The 23,001-nt window shown below is 44.4% G+C and overlaps 1 protein-coding gene across 20 annotated transcripts in view; it reads right to left on the bottom strand.

Annotated features, from left to right (window-relative positions):
- The window catches only part of Epb41l3 (erythrocyte membrane protein band 4.1 like 3), a 138,642-nt gene that overhangs the window by 28,996 nt on the left and 86,645 nt on the right, over positions 1-23,001 (bottom strand). For all 20 annotated transcript variants that reach the window (XM_057758689.1, XM_057758690.1, XM_057758695.1 and 17 more), the window contains 8 exons: positions 22,055-22,159; positions 21,088-21,130; positions 16,336-16,411; positions 13,377-13,595; positions 12,197-12,284; positions 7,570-7,722; positions 3,006-3,103; positions 1,710-1,885 (listed from right to left, as the gene is read on the bottom strand). In XM_057758689.1, the coding sequence (XP_057614672.1) occupies positions 1,710-1,885; positions 3,006-3,103; positions 7,570-7,722; positions 12,197-12,284; positions 13,377-13,595; positions 16,336-16,411; positions 21,088-21,130; positions 22,055-22,159 (958 nt within the window). The remainder of the gene's footprint in view (positions 1-1,709; positions 1,886-3,005; positions 3,104-7,569; positions 7,723-12,196; positions 12,285-13,376; positions 13,596-16,335; positions 16,412-21,087; positions 21,131-22,054; positions 22,160-23,001) is intronic.

Raw genomic sequence — 23,001 nt, 5'->3', positions numbered from 1 at the left:
AGAAAGGAAAAGCTTTGGTGTTAACATGGAGATTTTCACGTCTTCATTCGACTGCCAATGGTCTTGGGTCTAGAAATATCGAGAGATACAAAATGGCAGCATTCTCTCTTGACGTCTCTTGTGGATTGTTACAGGACTTCTCTGGATACTTAATCTGGAGATGCTCAAGTCCCTACCGAAAATGACATACTTTTTACATACAACCTGCACATCGGCCTGTTGTGTTTAAACTATCTCTACTGCTTTTAATGCTAAATACTATGAAGATGATATGTAAGTCGTTATCACATTGTGTGGTTTAGAGAATGATGAAAGAAAATCACCTTTGTGCATTCATATGGATGTGATTTTATGTCCGTCTACCACTGTCTATCAGGTGTCTGTATGTCCGTCTACCATCGTCTATCAGCTGTCTGTATGTCCGTCTACCATCGCCTATCAGCTGGGTACAGAACTGAACCTAGGGTCTTGGGCCTGTTTGGTAAGTTTAATCCCCACCCACCCTGGAGTCTCTCATATTTTCAACCCACATCTTCAATCTGCATTTGGTTTTCTATGGACTCAGAGCCTTCGGATATGAGGGCTGTTTGTAATTAATGTTGTGGCCTGCCTACAAAGCCTTTGAGAGTAATTATCAGCATAGTCACAGTGACAATTATATAAACACTGGGAATTCTCCCTCATATATTCTCTTTGCTCTTCATAACAACCCTGCTGAAGGTGGTCCATTTTCACATGTCTAAAACCGAGGGCCGCAGAGCCTGGGCTGTGGTATGCATTTTCCTACATATCTAGATGAGTCTTGTTTTTTTTTTAACACCAGTAGCAATATATACAACGCAGCCTCACAGTACAAACATGGCTGTTTCTTAATCAGGGATGTGGGGAATGGGTTGAGGGGAGTTGAAACCCAACAAGGAAGGAGCAGCTGAAAAATACAGATGAGTTAAGAGGCCCCAGGCAATCTAATTTCTCCTTTCCATTTAGGCTTACTTATTAAAATTATGCATGCCTTTCAGAAATGTCGAATTCTTTATTCATTCAGGATGAGTTTTCCATGAACCAGCCTTGGCCAGGCGCTGAGTTAGAGGCCAGAGCCTTGCCCACAACCAGGTCCTAAATGTTGCTATCCCAGCACACCTTGGAGCAGAAAGCACAGCTCTCTGCCATGAAGGATAACATTCCACCCACACTGTAGACGAAACCACCCCTACTGAAAACTCAGGATCTTGCGCTTCCCTGAGGGGAGCTGACGGGTCATCTCCGGCCACACGTGTTTGACTAGACAGCGATGCTTTCTCCCACCCATCGCAAGCAGACTGATAACACCCATTCTCTCTAACTTTTAGAGGTGTATTTAGCTTAGAGTTTTCTTCCTGTTAATCTTCGAAGATCTGCCCTGAAGAGAACGGAACTCTAGATCTGTGAGTCCTGCATTTAGAATGAAGATGTTTTCTCAAGGTTCAGGCTGCAAAAGGCGAGACCCTCATCGCCTAAGTACTGACGTACTCCAACATGAGCTTACAAGAAAACAGACTGACACAGACAGTCATTGGAAATGAGAACGCTCAGAACCTGACATTCAGTCGCGTGTATCCACATGGACGTCATTTCTCAGTGTGCAATGGGGTAACTCTGTTTACCCAAAGCTCATGGTTGCTTCACACGCCCTGCTGTAGAGTTATGGAGAGCCAGTTAGTACTGCCTACCTCCGTCCAGGCTGCGGGACATGGTGTAACGTTTGCTGGACGAGCGCTCGAAGTAAGGCGCCGGGCGGTCTATCAACGCACTGGCTCTTCTCGTCTGCGCCTGAGTTCTGCCACTGTACCGGAACTTGGAGCCCAACGTCAGGAATTTCTTTGGAGGTGCTTCTGGTAGCAATAATCTAAGGGCATGAAAGAAAACACCAGGAGAATTAACGCATGCCCAGGTGGTGTTCAAAGCTGATTGCTTTGCTTTTTGTGCTAAAAGTTCAACGCACGTGTAATGAAATGAATCTGAGCTTAATTTTTAATTTTAGGAAACACTGTCAACATAATATATATTAATTAGAAATGTTATACAGAAGTTGAATCAAAATAGGGAGGGTTGAGCAAAAGAGAAAGGAATGTTCCGGGGCTATGGCTTGGTGGCAGGAAGCTTGCCTTGTATGCCAGGGCCTTGGGTTTTATTCCTAGTACTACACACACACACACACACACACACACACAATAAATATTAAATCAGGTATGATGGTACATGCTGGTAATCCTAGAATTTAGGAGATGGAGACAGAAGTTCAAGGTCATCCTCAGCTACATAGTGAATTCAAGGTCAACCTGGGCTATGGAGACCTGTTATACACACACACACACACACACACGTAAGGAACAGATAGGATACTTGAAAACTATGAAATAAAATGATGAAAACACAAGATAAATTGAGGAAAATTCTTGAGATTTAGTCAGATGTTCTTGTAGGATTTCTGTCAAGGAGCTCGGTGTGTGCTGGGTACGGGAGCATCGATCCATGACCCCAGCTCTCAGGAGGTTGGGGGAGGAGGATTGGGAGCCTTAGGACAGCTTGGACTATACAGAGGCTGTGTCTCAAAAAAGAAGCAAAGGAGGGGAGGGTGCCACACAAACCTAAGATCCCGAGTTCGGATCCCCCAAACCCACTTAAACCTGGGCAGGGTAGATCTACATGTCTATAGGGAGCTGGGACAGGGGAGCCCAGCCTAGTGCAGGCAGCAGTGAACAGCAGACCCTGTATTAGACACAGAGGGAGGTGAGCACAGATACCCAAGGTTGTCCTCTGACCTCTATGTGTACAGTGGCAGGCAGGCACTGTGTCCCTCCGCCAACAGAGGAAAGGAAGAGGGACAGAGAGGAGAAACAGTGACCTTTGTGATGACGGGAACAGAAAGTTCCATGATGTTTTCCCTGCCCCTTTTTCCCCTTGGTACAGGCGGCTCCAACAGCTCACAATTTTGTTAGGAAGAAACCCAAACATTCGCCCCCTACCTGAAAAAGGTATGATGCTCCACACACACTTTCCAGAGGCGCTTGGCAGCCCGGTGGTTCGGCAATTTGAACCCAATGGTGCTCTCAAACTGCTCAAACTGAAATAGTTAAAACACACACACAAGAAAGATTAGAGTTCAGTTTGGTATTCTATAAATAAAAACTCCGCAAAACATTTACAGACCTACAGCCCATCATACTTGTCTTCATTACCGAGTCGGCTGTGATGCGCAGACTCCGCTACTTTAAACCATCTTTTACCTACCACCTCAGCAGGCCTGAAGTGTACGTAACTGCTAACAATCTGTAGAAGCCCAGTCTAAACTCAGATCAGGGAGACATGCGGATTTCCCACGAGATCAATTAGCCCTGATCTCATTTTAAATTACGTTTCCATGTTTTGTCAATGGCACGAGGACTCAGAAAATTAACACAAATGTAAAAAAAAAAGTCTATTGCAGACATAGAAATACACATCCTTTCTCCCTAGTGGATGCTTCACTCTGTGATATTGCTGAGGTACCCCGGGTGTTTAACAGAACTGACTGACGATAACACTTCTATATTATACATAACATAGTACCAACTGATAACACCTCTATGTTATACTCAACACACTGGCAGAACACATTTTCATATTTCCCAACTTGCTGAGACTCTTCAGATGATACTTTGTCAGCCGTTTAAGCTCTCAAGATGAAATATCTGTCCCTCTGCGTCATGTTTTTGTATTATTTTCACAGAAGGACAGCCAGCTGTCTGTCTGCAGACGTCATACAGCAGGCCAGCAGAGGGTCACCTTACACATAAAGGCTTAACTCCAAAGCACAGAACAACATGACTGTTTCCACAGCAAAAATAACTCACGTTGCAAATCAGCAAGGTGAGCACATCCTATAAGCAGGCATGTGAGATATGATTCCCGTCGATCCCTTTTTCCTGTTTGCTGAGGTACTGGAGGAACTGGGAAATATGCCAAAAGTTGACTTTCCCAGTTCCCTTTGCTCTGGCCATTCCTGCAGTGGTCGTTGGGAAAACTGATGTTGTCCGAAGGTCCTCGTAAGAACTGTGGCTGCTGAGTAAATACCACCCTTTAGTCCTGCGTCTAACGCCTAAGAACAGAACGTCTCTGCCAGGCCAGGGGCTGCCGCGTCATCTCATTCTCTGTGGAAGATGTAGGGAGGAATTTCTCTTCTTTTCAAAATCTTTATGGCCATATAATAAGTGTACATATTTCTGGAGCATACTGTGGAAGTTCAAAGGCTACACACTGTGATGTCTGGCAGAGGTGTCACCTCAGACATGTACGGGATTTAACGCTGGGAATATTCCACATCATCCCTACTATGTGTTTTGAAGTTGTCAGATTCATTGTCAACTGTATCTCCCGACAGAACTCCAGAGCACCGGAAGCTCCTCCACCTACCAAGTGCAGCCTTATTTTCTAAAATGACAGCCATCTTCTTTCCAGCCCAGTTCCCCCTTTCCAGCCTTGGAAAGCCGCCTCACTCCCCTCTTCTAGCTGCTCGTTTGTGGGAAGAGACCAGGTCTCTGCTGCTCTTAACTCAGGACGAGAAGCCCCCAGGTTACCGATGTTCTGATGCTCTCCCTGCTCTGGTTAGTCTGTAGAGCTTGTGTACCACTGGCGTTTTTAGCTCAAGTATGAGCATAAAAGCTAGAAGTTCCTTTACACCTGCTTCTGCCAGGGCCAAAGCCTGACTCAGTCTCTCTTCCATCCTTTAGCAATGAGGAGCCACCCTCTGCCGCCTCTCATAACTCACCCGTCGCCTCGATGCACCCTGGCTTCCCAACTCTTGACGTGATAACACACGTTTCCCTGGCCCGCATTCTGCATGCCCTCTGTGTAGCCCACAACACTGCCAACGGATCACTTTCCACAGAGACTCATGCCACGCCATTGCTTCGGCCCTAATCTGTGGCTGCTCTTCTGCCTGCCCCTCTCTTGAACTGATCTTATAAGGGCCTCCTTTTGAACCCGTCCTGTTCTGTGAGAAATTTATGCCATGCCTAAAGCCTTCTATAAGTTGTATACGGCTGGTGACCACTTACTGTCTACCGTGTAAGAACTAAGCCTTACAGTCTGCCTTTACCCCAACAAGCCGACCAAGCGACCGAGTCATTTCGATACTTTTTAAAAGACCTTTATTGCATGATGTCTCTGACTTCATTTCCCCTTTGTGTCTTAAAATTTGAAATGCTAAAAAATGGCAAACTGTTAATAATTTTAACTCAGAAAACAAAGAGCAGGGAGTGGGTTCACGTTAAAGGAATTTCAGTCCCGACGGTTTTCTAAAAAATATCCCCAACTGTCCCCGCACATTTAAAACCACTTGTCAGTTCCACTCACGGGAACAGAAACCTGACTCTTTGGGAAGTAAAAGCAAACTGCACCCTTTACCCCATCCCACTCTGCCCAAAGCTTCCCAGTTCTGCCCAGAACCTTGCTGCAAACGTGTTCCTTCCACGCTCCTCTCACAGCCTCTGAGCCACTGGGCCCTACTCACTGTCACACTGTGTAGTTGGATTTTATTGTGACATTTAGGAAAGCAAAATATTTCTTCTGGGTGTCATCTCCTTATTTACACCTTCCACATTAGTTCACGTCATCAGCTCCCATCTGACCTCCACCAATATTCTCAATCATATCTAGAGGACACCGTCTCGTGTGTCACACACTGCTCACACCTACAGGATGCTGTCTCGTGTGTCACACACTGCTCACACCTACAGGACGCTGTCTCGTGTGTCACACACTGCTCACACCTACAGAACGCTGTCTCATGTGTCACACACTGCTCACATCTACGGGACACCATCTCGTGTGTAACACACTGCTCACATTACAGGATGCTGTCTCGTGTGTCACACACTGCTCACACCTACAGGACGCCATCTCGTGTGTCACACACTGTTCACATCTACAGGACACCGTCTCGTGTGTCACACACTGCTCACATCTACAGGACACCGTCTTGTGTGTCACACACTGCTCACACCTACAGGATGCCGTCTCGTGTGTCACACACTGCTCACACCTACAGGATGCTGTCTCGTGTGTCACACACTGCTCACACCTACAGGACACCGTCTCGTGTGCCACACACTGCTCACATCTACAGGATGCCGTCTCGTGTGTCACACACTGCTCACACCTACAGGACGCTGTCTCGTGTGTCACACACTGCTCACACCTACAGGATGCTGTCTCGTGTGTTACACACTGCTCACATCTACAGGATGCTGTCTCGTGTGTCACACACTGCTCACATCTACAGGACTCTGTCTTATGTGTAACACATGCTCACTGTTTCTCTGCTCAATGGAAAATCAATGGAATATGCCTTAAAAGAAAGATCAAATAATATTTATTCAATCTAATGCACAACCTACGGTCTGACAAAAATGTGCTCACCTAAGTTGTCTGGGTTCAAATGAATATATGTATGCATTAAGTGTTTACCATACAGTCTTTAAGAACTATATTTTAAAACTCTGTAATTTCAGGTACAATGTGAAACACTATCATTCTTGTCCTCCATTTCAATATTAAACCTTTAAAATGTTTATTTCATACAAGTGAGTGCTTTGTGTACCTGTGTGTGTGTGCACTATTTTCATGACCAGTGCCTGAGACTTCTGGAACAGCGCATCAGACTCCCTGGAGCTGGAATCACAGATGCTTATGAGCCACCACGTGGGTGCTGGTAAGTGAATCTGGGTCCTCTACACAAGCAACAAGTGAGGTTAACCCCAGAGCCATTTCTACATCCGTAGACTTTAACTATTAAACATGATTTTCCATCCAGATACTCCATTGGAGACTTAAAATCTTAAGAACCGATCCTTGTATTATATCAGAGTGTGTTCAGAGACATAAGGGAGTAGGGATCTCTGAGTCTTGGCAGCCTTTAATATACTAACTACACCCATTAGAAATTTTAGGCATTATTAAAATTTATTAATTTCCTCCTAAGAGTGTGTTGAGAGCAGGCATTTATAGCTTATTATGTACAAATTGCTAAAGAAGATGCAAGGTCATTGTGTAGGTCGTTGCTTAAAGAGTATTAACAATTCTTATTATTAGTTTCTCTAATAAAAAAGCTACATAATTCACATTCAGAACTCTGCTCCAATGTTTGGACTTTAAAGCATTCTCTCTTGAAGCTATTGACTTGAGGGGGCAGCATGATCTATAGGAGAAAACATGGGGGTGTGATTATAACAGGACACAGAGAAAGAGAGCTCTTGACCACAGCTTGAAGTATATGAAAAATAGGCAGGAGTCTTGATTCTACATTAAAATATGATTTTAAAAGTTTTTTCATTAATATATGCAGTTCGTTAAAAAAAAAAAACCCGAATAACCTAAAAAGAAGGGAACATTTTGTTACTATTTGCTGGAGACCCACACCGAACTCTCAGAGGCAGTGAGACATAATTCTCCCTGTCCCACAATGCTTGGAACCCACAAACACAGTCTATATTTCTTTACGCACTTGGGACCCTTCTTCCCAAAGCCTATGAAAAATATGCGTGTGCTTACCTCTCCTGGCCTGATTTTAATGTAAAAGTTGTTCCTTTTATATGAAATTTTTAGGACCTTAGGCCAAGCAAATCTGTTTATCCGAAGCCGGTCACGGTAGATCAGTAGACCACTCGCACAGACTCCCAACATGATTTCTACTCCTTCCGAATCCTGGAAGACACAATGGAGCATACGTCACTTATTTCCATTTTCTGCAGGTACAAGATCTAGAACTCCATGGCAGAAGTTATAATTGACTAATTTAAATATGAAAAATGCTGCTGCAATTTTTAAAAAATACCACTACTACATAATAGCATTTTAGTGATGGCATTTTTCACTATGGGGGGGCTGGTGAAGTTAAATCAATTCACCCAAGTATATGAGACTTATAGACTAACACTGCACACAGAGTGTGCGCACACACACACACACACACACACACACGAGTCTTCACTATGAAATTCTGAGGCATGGAGTCACCCAGCACCCTGGCTTAAGAGGTATCCTTGTAACGTCTGTCCCCTTTGAATGTCTTATCCACTGGAATCTGTAATATGTACATCTGTGGTGGCTTTGATGGATGAAAGACCGGATGGCGTCAGAACGCATGTTAGGGGCACATGGAAGCTTCTTCACAGGCAGGTCCCACCCAGGAAATGACACGTAAGACTCTGTCTAGTAGTTGGCCTGTGCCTGCCAGCTTGGAGTCACTGTGTCGTACCAGGGGAGTGGAGAGGGAGCAATGAAAGAAACCAAACAGCAGAACCTCCTCCTCCTATGTGGTGGGAGGGTTTCTATGACCCTCACCATGAACGAAAAGAGCTGTGTGCTTCCAGAATGAAAAGCCTTTCACTGAAAACATTAAATTTTGACAAAAATACAAAAGTTTAAAATAAAACATTTTTACTTTGATACTCTATTTGATACCAACTTATTCCATAAGGTGAAATGATTTGAAGTCAGGCTTTTATATTATAAAATATGGGATTTATATTATAATAAGGGATTTTTTTATTATAATGTAACCCGTACTGGTAGGGGCTTTAATCTGAAGGGGCAACTTGAGAACCTGTAACTTTACGCACCCAAAGTCACCGGTGTTGGTCCTTGGAAACCAGCTAGTCTGTTCCTAAGGCCACTCGGAGGAGGGCGCTTGGAGCTTAAGAAGACAGGCCGGCAGGGGGAGGCATTGCTTTCACAGCTGCTCTTTGAGCCATTTTCTCTGGACATAAATACTTTTATGCCTTTGTCCAAAGAGGAAAAGGATATTAAAACCATTTTCATTATTATCTATATTCTCACCGCCTCTTACGTCACTGAGCATAAAGAAAACAGCGCCCTTCACAGAGAAGTTAAGGGAAGGCCCACCCCTCGCTTCCTATGCATTTGCTGTGTGTGGCTCCTTAAATGGCCCCCTCCACATCTGTTAGCCTATGGTGCTATGACCGAGTCTCCCCTCATCTCCCCTTCTCTGGAGATTTAGCTGGCTAGGACTGGATTCTGCTTTGCCCCTGTAACTGGCCAGCACAGGGCCTGCCTAGCGGGTATCAAAGTCAGTAAGTTTGTTGGGAGTAAAGGTGAATGAAAAATGAAAATATGAAGTCTGTAGCTCATTAACTACAGCAACAAAAGATATTTCTGTAACACAATTTCTGTTATAGCAACAGATTGAGATAATCTCATGGCTCCTTGATATTAAAGTTTCCCTTGCCCTCCTTGGAGCATTTCTCTAGGGTGGCATTCATACGCCCACCGTGCTGGCTGCAGACAGACCTGGGGGTTGACAGTCAGCCTGTCCCGATGAGGGCAAAGAGTTCTGTTATCGCTTGAATCCGTTTGCATTCATTCCTTTGTGTTTTCCTGCAGCATCAAGGACTTAACCCAGAGTTTTGCTCTAGTGTTGACCTACAGACTTCTGAGATCTTGTTGTGTAGCTCAGGTCTACACAACTCTCAGTCTTCCTGCCTTTGCTGCTATGTATCACCACACCTAGTCCTTCTGGTCACTCAGAGTCACTACACACTGCTACTGTCCTTTCTTATTTCACCCATAGGACATCTGATAGGACTACAAATACACACACGCGCACACACACATGCACGCACACACGCACACACACATGCACACACACACACATGCACACACACACACACACGCACACATGCACGCACCATAATCGTACATCAAATAGATAACTTTGACAAAGCCTAGTAAGATGGGTCTTGACACACAAGTACATATAGATTTCCTAAGAGAAAACAAATTATTTAGGATAGGTTTCCCAAATACAAGACCATCAACAAATATGGGTATTTATTCTTTATGATGAGCCCTGGAGTCCGAGATCATAATCCAGAATGTTTAAGAGGATCTTAAGCCCAAAGACACTCATGGCATCCACACAAGAGAAGCGGCTCATTGATGACCAGAAATTAGCACTAATTTAATTCAGTCAATTTCCTTCTTGTCAGGATGGAGCACGGCTTCATGAGAAAATGGAGCCTACAACTGAGCCATTTGTTATGCTTAATATTCAGATAAAATCCTATAACAGGCTGCATTCTGCTTCCCTAAGTCATTATTTTTAATTGTCATAACTTCAAATCATATTATTAAAGAAAAAGCAGCCGTCTATTTAAGTTCAGTAGGAACTGCGATGTTAAGTGCCTTGGTTTTTCCTGGTAGCAATGATACATCCTGAGTCGCACTTCCCCGAGGACACACTAATCTTTATTTCTGGGTAGTAAATGACTCACAGTGCATGACGTAACACAAAAGTCATGCCACATTCCCTCAGACTATCTTTTTAAAAAAATATTTATTTATTTATTATGTATACAATATTCTGTCTGTGTGTATGCCTGAAGGCCAGAAGAGGGCACCAGACCCCATTACAGATGGTTGTGAGCCACCATGTGGTTGCTGGGAATTGAACTCAGGACCTTTGGAAGAACAGGCAATGCTCTTAACCTCTGAGCCATCTCTCCATCCCCCCCTCCCCCGACTATCTTTCCATGACCATTTCCTCACCTTTTTAGCCAAATGGGGAAAAAAAAACATGAATAGGATTTAAAATAAAACCTCACTGTATGTCCTTAGTTTTATTGAAACCATGACCCAAATGTACAGCTGGCATAAAAATGAGTGAAAAAGGAACTCACTGCTGTGATCACAGACAAATGTCAAGGACCTTGGCATTTAATATACCGGCATACCCTGGGGCAGGAGCCTCAGCCATGCTCATAGAGATCTTACTAGTACATTAACTTAGAAGTGCTTGTCCTCCGTGATGCTCAGGGTGATGCAAAGACATCGCCAAGCAAACCACATAGACATCAAATTCAGATGTCTACCATTTTCCTGCCCAATCTCACTGTAGATTTGCCTTGCTCCCCAAAAGTCAACGTAAGTGCTCCCCTACTCATCAACAGGACTTATAGATAGAGCAAGACTTCCTTCTTTTGGTTTATCATGGTGTTATGTTTCCTTGAACTTGGCCAGCTGGAATCTATCTCTAGGCCTCAGAATTTAAAGGAGGCTTGCTTCCTTAGAAGCCTGCAAGCACACATTCTTTTGAGTTTCAGACCGTGAGACTGGGGACACCTACCAGGGGTCAAATCCTTACTCCTTTACAGGACTGATATTATCTTGTCAGTGCCAGCCAGAAGAAACTACTCGTGATCTTTCAGGACTGACCTTTGGAGCAAGGCTAAAATACAAGCTACCATCTCCAGAGCCCCAACAGACTTCACATGTTTTATTGATAAATGTTTTCAGTGCGTCTCTGTGTTTTAACAGTGTGTTTGCTCACAGCTGTCTAAATAGTAGATGTGGAGACATGGACTCATCCTCTCAACGTTGAAAAGGAAATTTTACAAAAACCACAACATGGAGTCAGAACTACCCTATCTTCTACCACGATCACAATCCTCCTGTGGCTGAACCCCAACTTCTTCCTTCCTAAGGTGCAGCGCATGTATTCCATCACTGTACCCTTTACAGGTTGGTAAGGCAACCCTTGTCCTGGGTGGCCACTCTCAGCTGCACTACTTTTAAAGAACTCTTATGTCAAAGCACTGGCTATATATGTCAGAGAGATTAAACCTTAGAGCCCGAATTCTTTAAATTTAACCCCAGTTCACTGAACGCTTAGTAGGGCTTTAAAATGGGTAAAACCAGTACGTGACACATAGCGGATATAACACTTGGCACTGGACAACTGGCCAAGTTCAGACAGACAGACAGAGAAGAGTGGGACTCTTTAGACAAAGAGGGAGGTTATGTTCAGGGACAGGGCAGAAGCAGGGTACTGGGGGTACAGAGGGCATGTCAGTACAGAGTAGGGGATACATCTGTGTCAGGGAAGGCACAGAGAGGTAGGGCTCGGAGGTCAGGGCTAAGGTTACTGTGGAATCAACAGGCAACAGAGACTTCATCTTTGGCTGTCTTCCGGGAGGCATAGCCACAGCAGTAATGGACGGCCGAGCCGTGAAGGGTACCTAGCTTCAAAGATGAGCACTGTTTATTTTAACATGGAACGGGGTTTCAAAGGCACACTGGTTTGAAACATAGAGGTCTTCATTTATACTAAATGAAGTTCAAATCCCAATAACAAAGTAGACTAGGGTTTGAAAATGCTTACCTTGGCATGATGTAAATCTACCCCATACATGGAGAGCTTTTTGGCGTTTTCCAAGAAATGCATCTCAGCTTCCGCGGGTGTCATTCCTCTGATTAGAAAAAAGTAAGCATTAAGCTTTTCCAATCAATTAAAACTGAAAACGAAAAGCATTAGCCACATCTGCCCTGTATGTCACTCAGCTGCTTTCCCTTTATCTGGTAGGGCTGTGGTCTCCTGCTCCGCTCCCTGCTATTGTGTAAGAAAGCCTTCATTGGGAGACCAGCAGACACGGGTTTGAGCATCCCTAATTCAAAAATTCCAAAGGTGAAACGTTCCAAAAATCTGCACCTTTTAAAGCACTGATACAACCCTCAAGGCATACTAACAATGTTGTATGAAGCCACCTGGAGGTCATGCAGATCAGGCGTTTATGGAATGTAAGTGAAATCTTCTATTTAGACAATTGTTTAACCCCAAAGATACGTTACTACATCATATAACTATCCAAATAGTCTGAAAATATCTGAATTCCGAAACATGTCTGCTCCTAGGTGTGCTGGGTGAGAAATTCTTAGCATATGCACGAGAAAATAATCAAGAGACACATAGTTTTGTAGGGGCACTTGCAAAAGGAAGCCTGGATGTTCTGAGAGGGAGTTTACTGCTACCAGGTGTGGTCTCCGCCCTGCCCTCAGCCCCTGCACCCCAAACCTGGCTGGGGACCTGAATAGTGTGCAATGGATGGACACGGGCCTTCTGCACTGACCTGTGGCCCTGAGAAGTGTGCAATGGATGCACACGCGTCTTCCGCACTGACCTGTGGCTCTGGTAAGTGTGCAATGGGTGCACACGCGCCTTCCGCACTGACCTGTGGCTCTGGTAAGTGTGCAGTGGATGCACACGGCCTTCCACACTGACCTGTGGCCCTGAGAAGTGTGCAATGGGTGCACACAGGCCTTCTGCACTGACCTATGGCTCTGAGAAGTGTGCAATGGGACCTATGGCTCTGAGAAGTGTGCAATGGGTGCACAACGCCTTCCACACTGACCTGTGGCCCTGAGAAATGTGCAATGGGTGCACACACGCCTTCCACACTGACCTGTGGCCCTGAGAAGTGTGTAATGGGTGCACACACGCCTTCCACACTGACCTGTGGCCCTGAGAAGTGTGCAATGGGTGCACACATGCCTTCTACACTGACCTGTGGCTCTTGTGCAGCTCCACCACCTTATCCTCCAGTTCTTTCGTGTGGTTTGGTGCAAAGCGGAACTCACTGATGTAATCGCTCCCACACTCATCGGGATCGTAGTCCCCAAGTTCTGACTGCACGGTGTAGGAGCCCAGCAGGGCCAGGGTCACAAAGGAACAGGGCAGCCTTCCAGACACAATGTCGTCGCGCAGCTGTAAGCAGAGGTAGTACCTTCCGGGGGCCGAAAGAACAGAGCAAGCTGGCGTTAGGACACACGGAAAGGAGATGGTAGGGGCTGTGCAGGGCGAGTATGTTTTTAAAACATTATATTCATGTATGAGATTTCCGAGGAATTAAGGAAAAAAAAGAAGAACATTTAGTATTTATAAAGAAGTTCTCCCAGGCCAGTAACTTCTTTAAGGACACAACTGCATACTGTCATAATGATTTCAACTAAGGGGATACAGTGTATAAGATTTATATGATTTCAGTCTATATAAGGAGGGATGACTGTGGGTACAAATGGTACTTAAGGAACCTAGAAGAAGGAACTCTTCATAATAAAACAAGGCTTTATCAATCGAGTGCAGAGCAAAAGACATTTAAAGACAGATTTTCCTAGTTTTACACATTCTCAGGAATCAGACAAGGTAAACTACAATATAAAAGAATGTTCTTATATAAAACCACCAGCCCCCATGCAGCCTTCAGGGAGGACTTTTTCTAAGATTTAGATGGCAGGTCTTTGCATATGACCACGCTGACCTCAGATAACCCAACAGCTGTGTTTCAGGAACTCTATTCTCAGTGGCTGCATTTCTTTTCTTTTCTTTCTTTTTGAAAAATACATGTATATTTTATTTTATTGAGCTGTACATTTTTCTCTGCTCTCCTCGCTTCCTCTCTCCTCCCCTTCAACTCTCTCCCATGGTCCCCATGCTCCCAATTTACTCAGGAGATCTTGTCTTTTTCTACTTCCCATGTAGATTAGATCTATGTATGTCTCTCTTAGGTTCTCATTGCTGTCTAGGTTCTCTGGGATTGTAAATTGTAGGCTGGTTTTCTTTGCTTTATGCCTAAAAGCAGTGGCTGCATTTCTAAGAACAAATACTTTCTACTCTCTTATTTCTTTTTAGTGTGCTATCTTCCTGAAATTTAGCTGATACAAGTTCTATAAAAATCTCCTGCCTTGCCGGGCGGTGGTGGCACACGCCTTTAATCCCAGCACTCGGGAGGCAGAGGCAGGCGGATCTCTGGGAGTTCGAGGCCAGCCTGGTCTACAAGAGCTAGTTCCAGGACAGGCACCAAAGCTACAGAGAAACCCTGTCTCGAAAAACCAAAAAAAAAAAAAAAAAAAAAATCTCCTGTCTTGAAATCTGGGAGTCTTATCACTACAAGGGAAGTTTTAAATGGGAGACATATAAAAGCATTCTCACACAGCTCTGCCATGATGTCATAAAGCAACTACATCAGTAGCTGGTCTATCTTCTATTTGAGATTCACAGATTCAGCAATATAAAAATCAAAAGAATTAAATAAATATTAACAGTTAAATCCTGAGGGTAAATGCTGACACCCACGAGCTTTAAGGGCTGTAGCTGTCTACTCTCCATGCGCGAGAGAAGTCTGCAGGCCTCCAGGAAGCAAGTTTAGCCACTGACAGATGGGAAGTCTACGGAATTCAGATAATAGAGTTCTTACGCACATCACAGGTTCTACAAACACCACATAGTGGACAGGAACTGTGCATGAATTTATAAGTTCAAGCACACGCAGGGTCTATAACCACACAATTAGTCACAACTAATTATTTAATCCCGAGCAGAAGTGTCTTTATATAGACAGAGAATAAATTTTCTCTGATTTCTGGCAAATATAAAAGAAATGCCCTGGAACTAATCGTTAACTCTTCTCAAAGATTTTAGTAAAAGTATTTTTTCAGAGCAGCAAGTGTTTGAAGCAATTTCTTTTCTAAGTCACTTTGGCCTTAACGTCGAGTGCGGGGTGGGGGTGGGGGGTGGGTTGCTTCCAGCGCACAGGGCGGAAATATCTACCAAGGCTTGCAAAGGGAGAATGATGGTCCTGGACTTCTACCCTTGAATTCAAATGCTGAAATGCTAGCCCCGCCCCGTGTGATGGGCTGGGAGGCAGGGCCTTTGACAGATGATCGGATCAAGAGTGTAGAGCCTGCATATATGCAATTAGTGGTTTTAAAAAGGCCACAGGGCAACTCTCTCAGGGGAGGACAGTAATAAGATGGTAGCCTCCAACTCTGAAACAGACCCTCATCGGACGCCCCCACCAACACCTGTGTCTTCAACTGCGGGTCTCCAGAATGCGTCAAGTGAATTTCTATTGTAAACCACAGTCTTTGGTATTTTGCGACAGGAGTTAAGAACAGACTAAGTTACACGGTGTAGTTCTGTAAAGGGAATCCCCTTTCACATTCTAGGCTCAACCTCCAAACTGGAATATTTATGTGTTAGATCTTTTTCTTAATATCCTCTTTCCCTTTTTATGTACACGTGAAAGCAAGTAAACTCTTAAGTGTATTCATGCTGTCCCTTTCCCCCTCCCTGAATCTCTCTCTGGCTGTTAAACACCTGTGAAGTACCAGGTTGCTTACGTGCAGAGCGTAAGCCTAGAAAGATATTTGTAATTTAGGCTTCAAAGCAATACCACTCAGTGCTGCGGTGCCATTTATGGCTGAGTTCCATCCATTTTGGCGGGTGGGTGACTGCATTCTCAACTCTGAGCGCTTTCCCACGAGGTCAGGGAGATGGAAATAGCAGCCTATCTCTGAGGACCTGGCATCTCATATTTGTACTCATTTAGTGGCCTTTTGTTTGCCAGCTAAGAGATGATGACTGTAAGGGGCCCAGATGTGCGCAGACTCTTCCTTGGACCACTCCCCTGGAGATGCACGGCTCTCCCAACATGCCCTCTGTTGCCATAGCCAACTTTCAAATACCTGGTGATGTCTTCTGAGAGCTGGGCAGGGTCTGGTGGGTAAAATTTCACATTGAATGAGAAATGCCAAGCACCACCTGTAGGGGTAGGACACACATCAGAACAAATTCTTAGGAAACTGTGAGCAACTTAGGATCTGAATTCAGGTTCCAACTGCCTCGGATCCAGGCGCTAACACCAGATACCGTCTGGTCACTGCTAAGTGAACCCTATAGGTAACTTAATTTCAAATCTTGTTCCCCAACCAAGTCATTTACTTGCATGGAAAAGTACCAACTTTTCTCCTTTTCTCGTGATCAAATAAGCCTCTGGCAAAGGGGGAGGGAAGCAACTGACAGGTAATTTTGTATCAGATAATGGCGACTGGCTAGATAGGGCACATGCCAACAGCACAGACAGAACTCCCATCTCCTATGTCCTTTCTGCTCTGTCACTGCAGACCAAACCCCGTTACAATAAGTGTCAAGGGACTAGTGAACATCTGTTTATTTTTTTGGGAAGGGTTTGTTGTAGCGAATATTGCTTTCGATAAATGGGCGGCTCCCCTGGCTGCTGAAGACTCCTTGCTTGCTCAGTGAGAGTTTCGATGCAGCGGATATCTGAGTGCATCAAGCAGACGCCACCCAACTCCCACCCATGACTCACGCGGATCTTTTTTATATTGTACCATGCTTTGCCCATGACATCTTTTAAGCCGTCTCCAGCAGCAGAAGGGTCAGGCAGATGTTGGTCACTCTTTTCTCCACACTGTCTGTACACGTCCAGCCTTAAGGTATTACCCAGATTTACTGAGCGCTGTGGCTTGGATTGAAAATGGTTCCTAAAAGCTCATGTTGAAGGCTTAGTCCTCACCAAAGCTGGGCACAAGCGGGACCTCTGGGGTGTGACTGGACACCGACAGCTCTAATTCCGTGACTGGATTAATCCAGTTATAGAGTCCTAGCTTCATGGGAGTTAGAGGAGGGACACTGTTATAAAAGTGAGGACCCCTCAGTCCAGGCAGCTTTCTAGGGCCTCCCTCTCCCTGCCACAAAGCACTGCCAAGTCACAGGCCTGAAATCAAGTGAGCCAAGAGACCACAGGACTGCAGACTAAAACAAACCATTTTTCCTTTACGTTGACTCTCTCGTGTATCCTATTACAGTGTGAGATGCACACTGAGGCCCACATTTCAGTACCGAGTGACTGCACCAACATAAACACGAAGCAGAGCACGCTCGTTTCCTCCCTTTCTTTCTTCTTCTTTCTTTCTTTCTTTCTTTCTTTCTTTCTTTCTTTCTTTCCTTTCTTTCTTTCTTTCCTTTCTTTCTTTCTTTCTTTCTCTCTCTCTCTCTCTCTCTCTCTCTCTCTCTCTCTTTCTTTCTTTCTTTCTTTCTTTCATCTCATTCACCTTGTAATTTCTCTAGGCTTTAAAATTCAGTGATTATCGACTCCTGGGCACTCCTTCTCTGCAACACTGTCAGTTCCTCCAGTCAAGAGCCACACGGAAGGTCTTTAGCATCGCCTCTAGGAGCATCCGGGAAATTTCTCAAAAGTTTACTCCTATTCGTGCCACAGGTTTGCTCTTATTCCTGTCTCTGTGACCCCTGAACGGCTCTTACTTGTCCAGTCCTCTCCTCCCAAGCTTCCCCCGCCTGTGAAATGACTTTTGGGAACTCCCTATGCTCCACAAGTCATTCCCAAACACTCTGAACAGAGAAGCCCCACCACACACATTGCCTAGCTCCTTTGCTTGCATATGGAGAGATGCTTGGCTTTGTCTGTTTCTACACTCCGTCGTCAACAACACAGCACCACTCATACCTTCTAGTTTATTCTCCGAATGACCGTCTACCTCATGCCTAAGAGCAAGCATCTTGCCAGCTGTTATTGGGTACTTAATGCTATCATCAAGCCATATGAAGCTTTGAGAATTATAAGCCATAAATATCTGTCCTTTAAATATATTTTTAGTGATTGTTTTTCTACTGTTTCGAAAATCTCTTTTTGTCATTCTACAGTCTTTTTTTTTAATGTTCCTATTGATTCTTGGTCAGTTGTTATTAAAACAGACCCCTTTTGGTGTCTGCCAACAGTGAGCTGATAACAGGGGTGGCTTTACAGCAAGCAAGAGGACTCGAACCAACGGATTCCTCATGGAAAGAAGACTCACTGCTCTTTCATGATTTTCATCTACTTCAAGTAAGCCTTGATTTCAACGGCAAGTCCTGCAGCATAATCAAACCGTTTTATAATAAAATTGCCAGAGTGACAATTGAAGGTCGGAAAGTAATCAGTAATCAGTAGGAAGGATAAGCAATGCATGTCAATACGAAACCTTCATCCTACAAATCAGTTTGCAAATCAGTGAGCCTAAATGCACTGGAAGTGTTATGAAAAATGAAAGTTTCTGTGGGGGTCCACAGACGTGGGTCTGCTCCACCCTGACTGAAGGTCAGACAGCTTACGCTCTTTCCAAGTTATTGACAAGAAGTCTGACTTAAGGAGTGGGTACAAACAGCATATCCTGACCCAGGGTGTGGTTACCTGGTGTTTTGGATATTAAGATGGCCATAAAAGTGGACCCACTCCAAAGGTCAGAGAATTCAAGCCTATTCCTGCTCCTTCAAGGATAAGACAGGAGGTTTGACCCAGGGAGTGGTTGCCTACAGGATACTTGGTCTAAGGTGTAGTGGCTGCATGTCCTGCCTAAAACATCAGAAAGGTTAACTAGGAAATAGTGGCTTGATATCTCAAGTACTGAAGCAAGTAACTGTTCTGGTTATCCTTTGTGTCATGATAAAGCAGTCTTTTGCCTTTTCCCCCATTTTTGAATTGGGGTGTATAAGCACATGGAAAACAAGCACAGGTGCATTCAGGATTCAGTATGCACTGGCTTGCCCTCCAGTACTATACTGTGTCTCTGTATTTCTTTTGTATCTCTCTTTATTCTGCCTAACATTTCTAACCCACATGCCCCAACCCTGGAAATTACGAACCCCTTGAGGCTAGACCCCAACAGATGTCACCCCAATGTGTGGCTACAACAAATTTCTAAGCTTAATCCCAGAGATTTTCATTCCTGAGACTTGAAATATTGTGTTGAACCTTTGGTGTTTAGTAAGTGCCCTTGTGGTCCTAGTATTGTGTGTGTGTGTGTGTGTGTGTGTGTGTGTGTGTGTGTGTGCAATGTCACGGTGATGATCACTACTGCAAAGGTCACATTCTTTTTTTTTGTTTGTTTGTTTGTTTGGATATTTCGAGACAGGGTTTCTCCGTAGCTTTTTGGTTCCTGTCCTGGAACTAGCTCTTGTAGACCAGGCTGGCTTCGAACTCACAGAGATCCGCCTGCCTCTGCCTCCTGAGTGCTGGGATTAAAGGTGACCGCCAGGCAAAGGTCACATTCTTGAGTTTTTTCCTGGAATCACTTCCAGGTCTTTCAGGGCACTTTCAAACAAGGGCAATTGTAAGGAGACAATAACACAATCCACATACCAATCAAGGCCCCAAATAAAAAGTGAAAGAGAGGGGAGAGCTGCTGGTGGTGGGGAGGGGGAGGGGTGAGTGGAGTGGGCAAGCAGGGGGAAGTGCAACAAATAAACAGTCTGGGAAGAGAGGCTACTTCAGAAGGGCAGACTGCCCTGCCTGTGCTCAGAGAATGGCCTTGTGGGAAACAGGAAGTGAAATACCCCCAACACACTGACGTAAATATTCCTGTATACCCTGCAGTATTTCAAATTATAAGTTAAGAGAAAACTGTCTCATGAAAAGCTTCTTATCTTAATCTTCAATGCTTGTCAAATCTTAAAATTCTACAGTGTTTTATATCATAAACTGCTATATATCATATTCTTATGTATCATAAATTGCCTTATTATAAATACACTGTTCACATTATGTAGTGGACTGTAAGGTTTTACAATTTGGTGTGGATGTATAAAACACAAAAACAGAAATTCCAGTGTCAGAATCTCCATAAATCTGTGATTTATGTTCATCGGCTTGATTCCCGTTCTCTGAGACCTTATTCTACCGATGCAGCATGCACTCGCCAGTAAAGATTATTTTAAAAACACAGTCAACTTAGGAAATTTTCACTAATACGAATAAGTGAAAAATGATGTCTCATTTTAATTTGCATCTAATCACTAGATTTAGCAACTTACCTAATATTATTAGCTATTTACGCTGCAGTTTTGTGATATGCTCATGAAATTGTCTTGTCAAGTAGGAAACTGACACCTTTTGTTATCCCATTCTATTTCTTTGAACTTGTAATCCTCCTGCCTCAGCCTCCTCAAGGCTGGGATCTACAAACATATATCACCAAGCCTAGTAGCAATGTATATCTCTTGTCTTTAGGGAGTGAGGTAAGGTTGCCAAAAACAACAAACTGATTTCTTATCCACTTTCAAAACCATCAAATGGTTAATTTCAGTATGGCTTTTATACATTGGCAACGGTTTTAACATTAATAATTAAGTTTGGAACTTGAAATGATTAAGTGGTAAGTGCAGCAAAACTTGATTAAACTGCATTTCACATCTGTGGACAGGCAAGGAACAGGTCAGCTGTCAAAGTCATTTTAATTTCTGAGTTGTGATGACTAAAACAAGCCCTCTTGGAGCCAGAGAGAAGTGTCAGACTGAATTTCAGCTCCCAATCCCTTTGAACCACTTCTTGCCATGCGCATCTGAGCGCGGGTCACCAGTTCACACAACACCCCCCCTTAAACACCGTCCCTGCGACACAAGAAACATCCAGGGGAACTCACTTCGAATCTGCTTTTTAATTTCCTTAGCAGGGTCCAGCCAGTTCTGAAAGAGAAGCAACAATATGATTTGAATCAAAGGAGAGTGAAACCGAGTCTGATGATTACCCACAGAGCCCTACATGCACCAAGAGGGAACTGTCATGGGAAGGCCCTCTCCACTGTGGCTCTTCCCACACCTCTGGTGGCCTCCTGTCAAGCCCGGTGTGGGCACAAACACTAAATATGGAGACGCATGCATGTACAATTAATGGCTGATTAAACTTTTCTCCTGGGAAAAGTCAGACGCTCAATGATGAGGTCTGACGTTGGCTGTCACTTCAGTAGGAATATTCTTGATGTGAGTGCAATAAAAATAAGCGATCCACATGAACAACACTTCCACGGCTTACTTTTTAGCATCTGCAGATGGAAACAATTCCCTTCTTTGTTTCTGGCTTAGTTGTGGGATAAAGCCCTGAACAGGTATCATGGTCACATAGCAGTGATCTCGTCAGGGGCAAACATTAGTGATGCTGACTGCAACACTGACATGCACTGACATACCAGGCAGCAAATGCTATCTTCACAACCTAATTTTTATGTCACAGCTGTAATTTCTTCACAGAATTTGGGGTATGAATAACTTTTCCACATAGATATCTAAACACTTGATACTCATGAGCTCAAGAAACTGGATTAACTATATTTTAAGAAAAAACCCTGTATCAAATGTTTCCTTAGCACTAAATCTCAAGGCTGAAAACTGGGACTGACCTACTGTCTCAGAAATACTCAAAGAGACAGGAAGTTGCCAAGAATTTTCTTCATGAAGAAAAAGGGAGATTAATCACATTTAAGAACCCAAAGGTGTGTGAGCATGGGGCAGGGGTATACATGGAGAACACAACATGTCTGTTTGGTTTCAGGTCAGTTCTGTCCAGTAACACACAACCTAACCATAGTGGTTCATGTTTCTTTGACCCCTCACCTTCTGATTCTCGGCGTCTCGATACGTGAGACCAAAGTAATCTTTTTCTAGCAGGTTCAGATGCTCGCACACTTTGTCAAACAGTACTTGTCCTCGGGAGCGCTTCTGTGCAAAACAGGACAGGAAAGCAAGTCAACACACTCAGGAGACCAAAACGAAACAGGACACAGTGTAGAGTGCAGATTGCGGAAACTGGTCAGTGAGTGATGAACACAGTGGGGTGTGTCCGCAACCCCGGTTCAGGGACAGATGGGGACAAGGGGACCCCAGAGCTCTCTACCTGGCAAGTCTAGTCAGATGGAGATAAGGTGACCCCAGAGCTCTCTACCTGGCAAGTCTAGTCAGATGGAGACAAGGTGACCCCAGAGATCTCTACCTGGGAAGCCTAGTCAGATGGAGACAAGGTGACCCCAGAACTCTCTACCTGGGAAGACTAGTCAGATGGAGACAAGGTGACTGACCCCAGAGTGTTCTATCTGGCAAGCCTAGTCAGACGGAGACAAGGTGACTCCAGAGTGCTCTACCTGGCAAGCCCAGTCAATCAGTGACTTCCAGGTTCTACGACAGATGTCGTGCACTGGCTCATACTAACCACCAAGTGGTCATATTGAGAACCACGGAGGACAGAAGCTTCTCGGCCTTGCCGTGAGGACTTACCCAAATGAGGTAAGCCTCTGTGCACACCTGTGAAGGACTATAGGCATCAGAGTTAACTGAGCTGGGGGTTCTACACTCTGAATAAACAGGAAAAGGAAAAGTGACTTGGGCATGAGGTCACTCTCTGCCTTCCAAGCATGAGCTTCTTCCAGCTCCTGACGCCATGGTTTCTCCACCACAAAAACCTGTACCCTCAAACTGTAAGCCTAAACGAACCTCTCCTTCCTTTTAAGTTGCCTTTCTCACACAATGAGAAAATAACCAGTATTCCCTGTCTCAGAAAATAAAGT

Source organism: Chionomys nivalis, chromosome 26 (assembly GCF_950005125.1).
Source record: "Chionomys nivalis chromosome 26, mChiNiv1.1, whole genome shotgun sequence".
Lineage (NCBI taxonomy): Eukaryota > Metazoa > Chordata > Mammalia > Rodentia > Cricetidae > Chionomys > Chionomys nivalis.
Note: the sequence above shows the minus strand (reverse complement) of the source record. Positions and strands in the feature narration are given on the sequence as shown.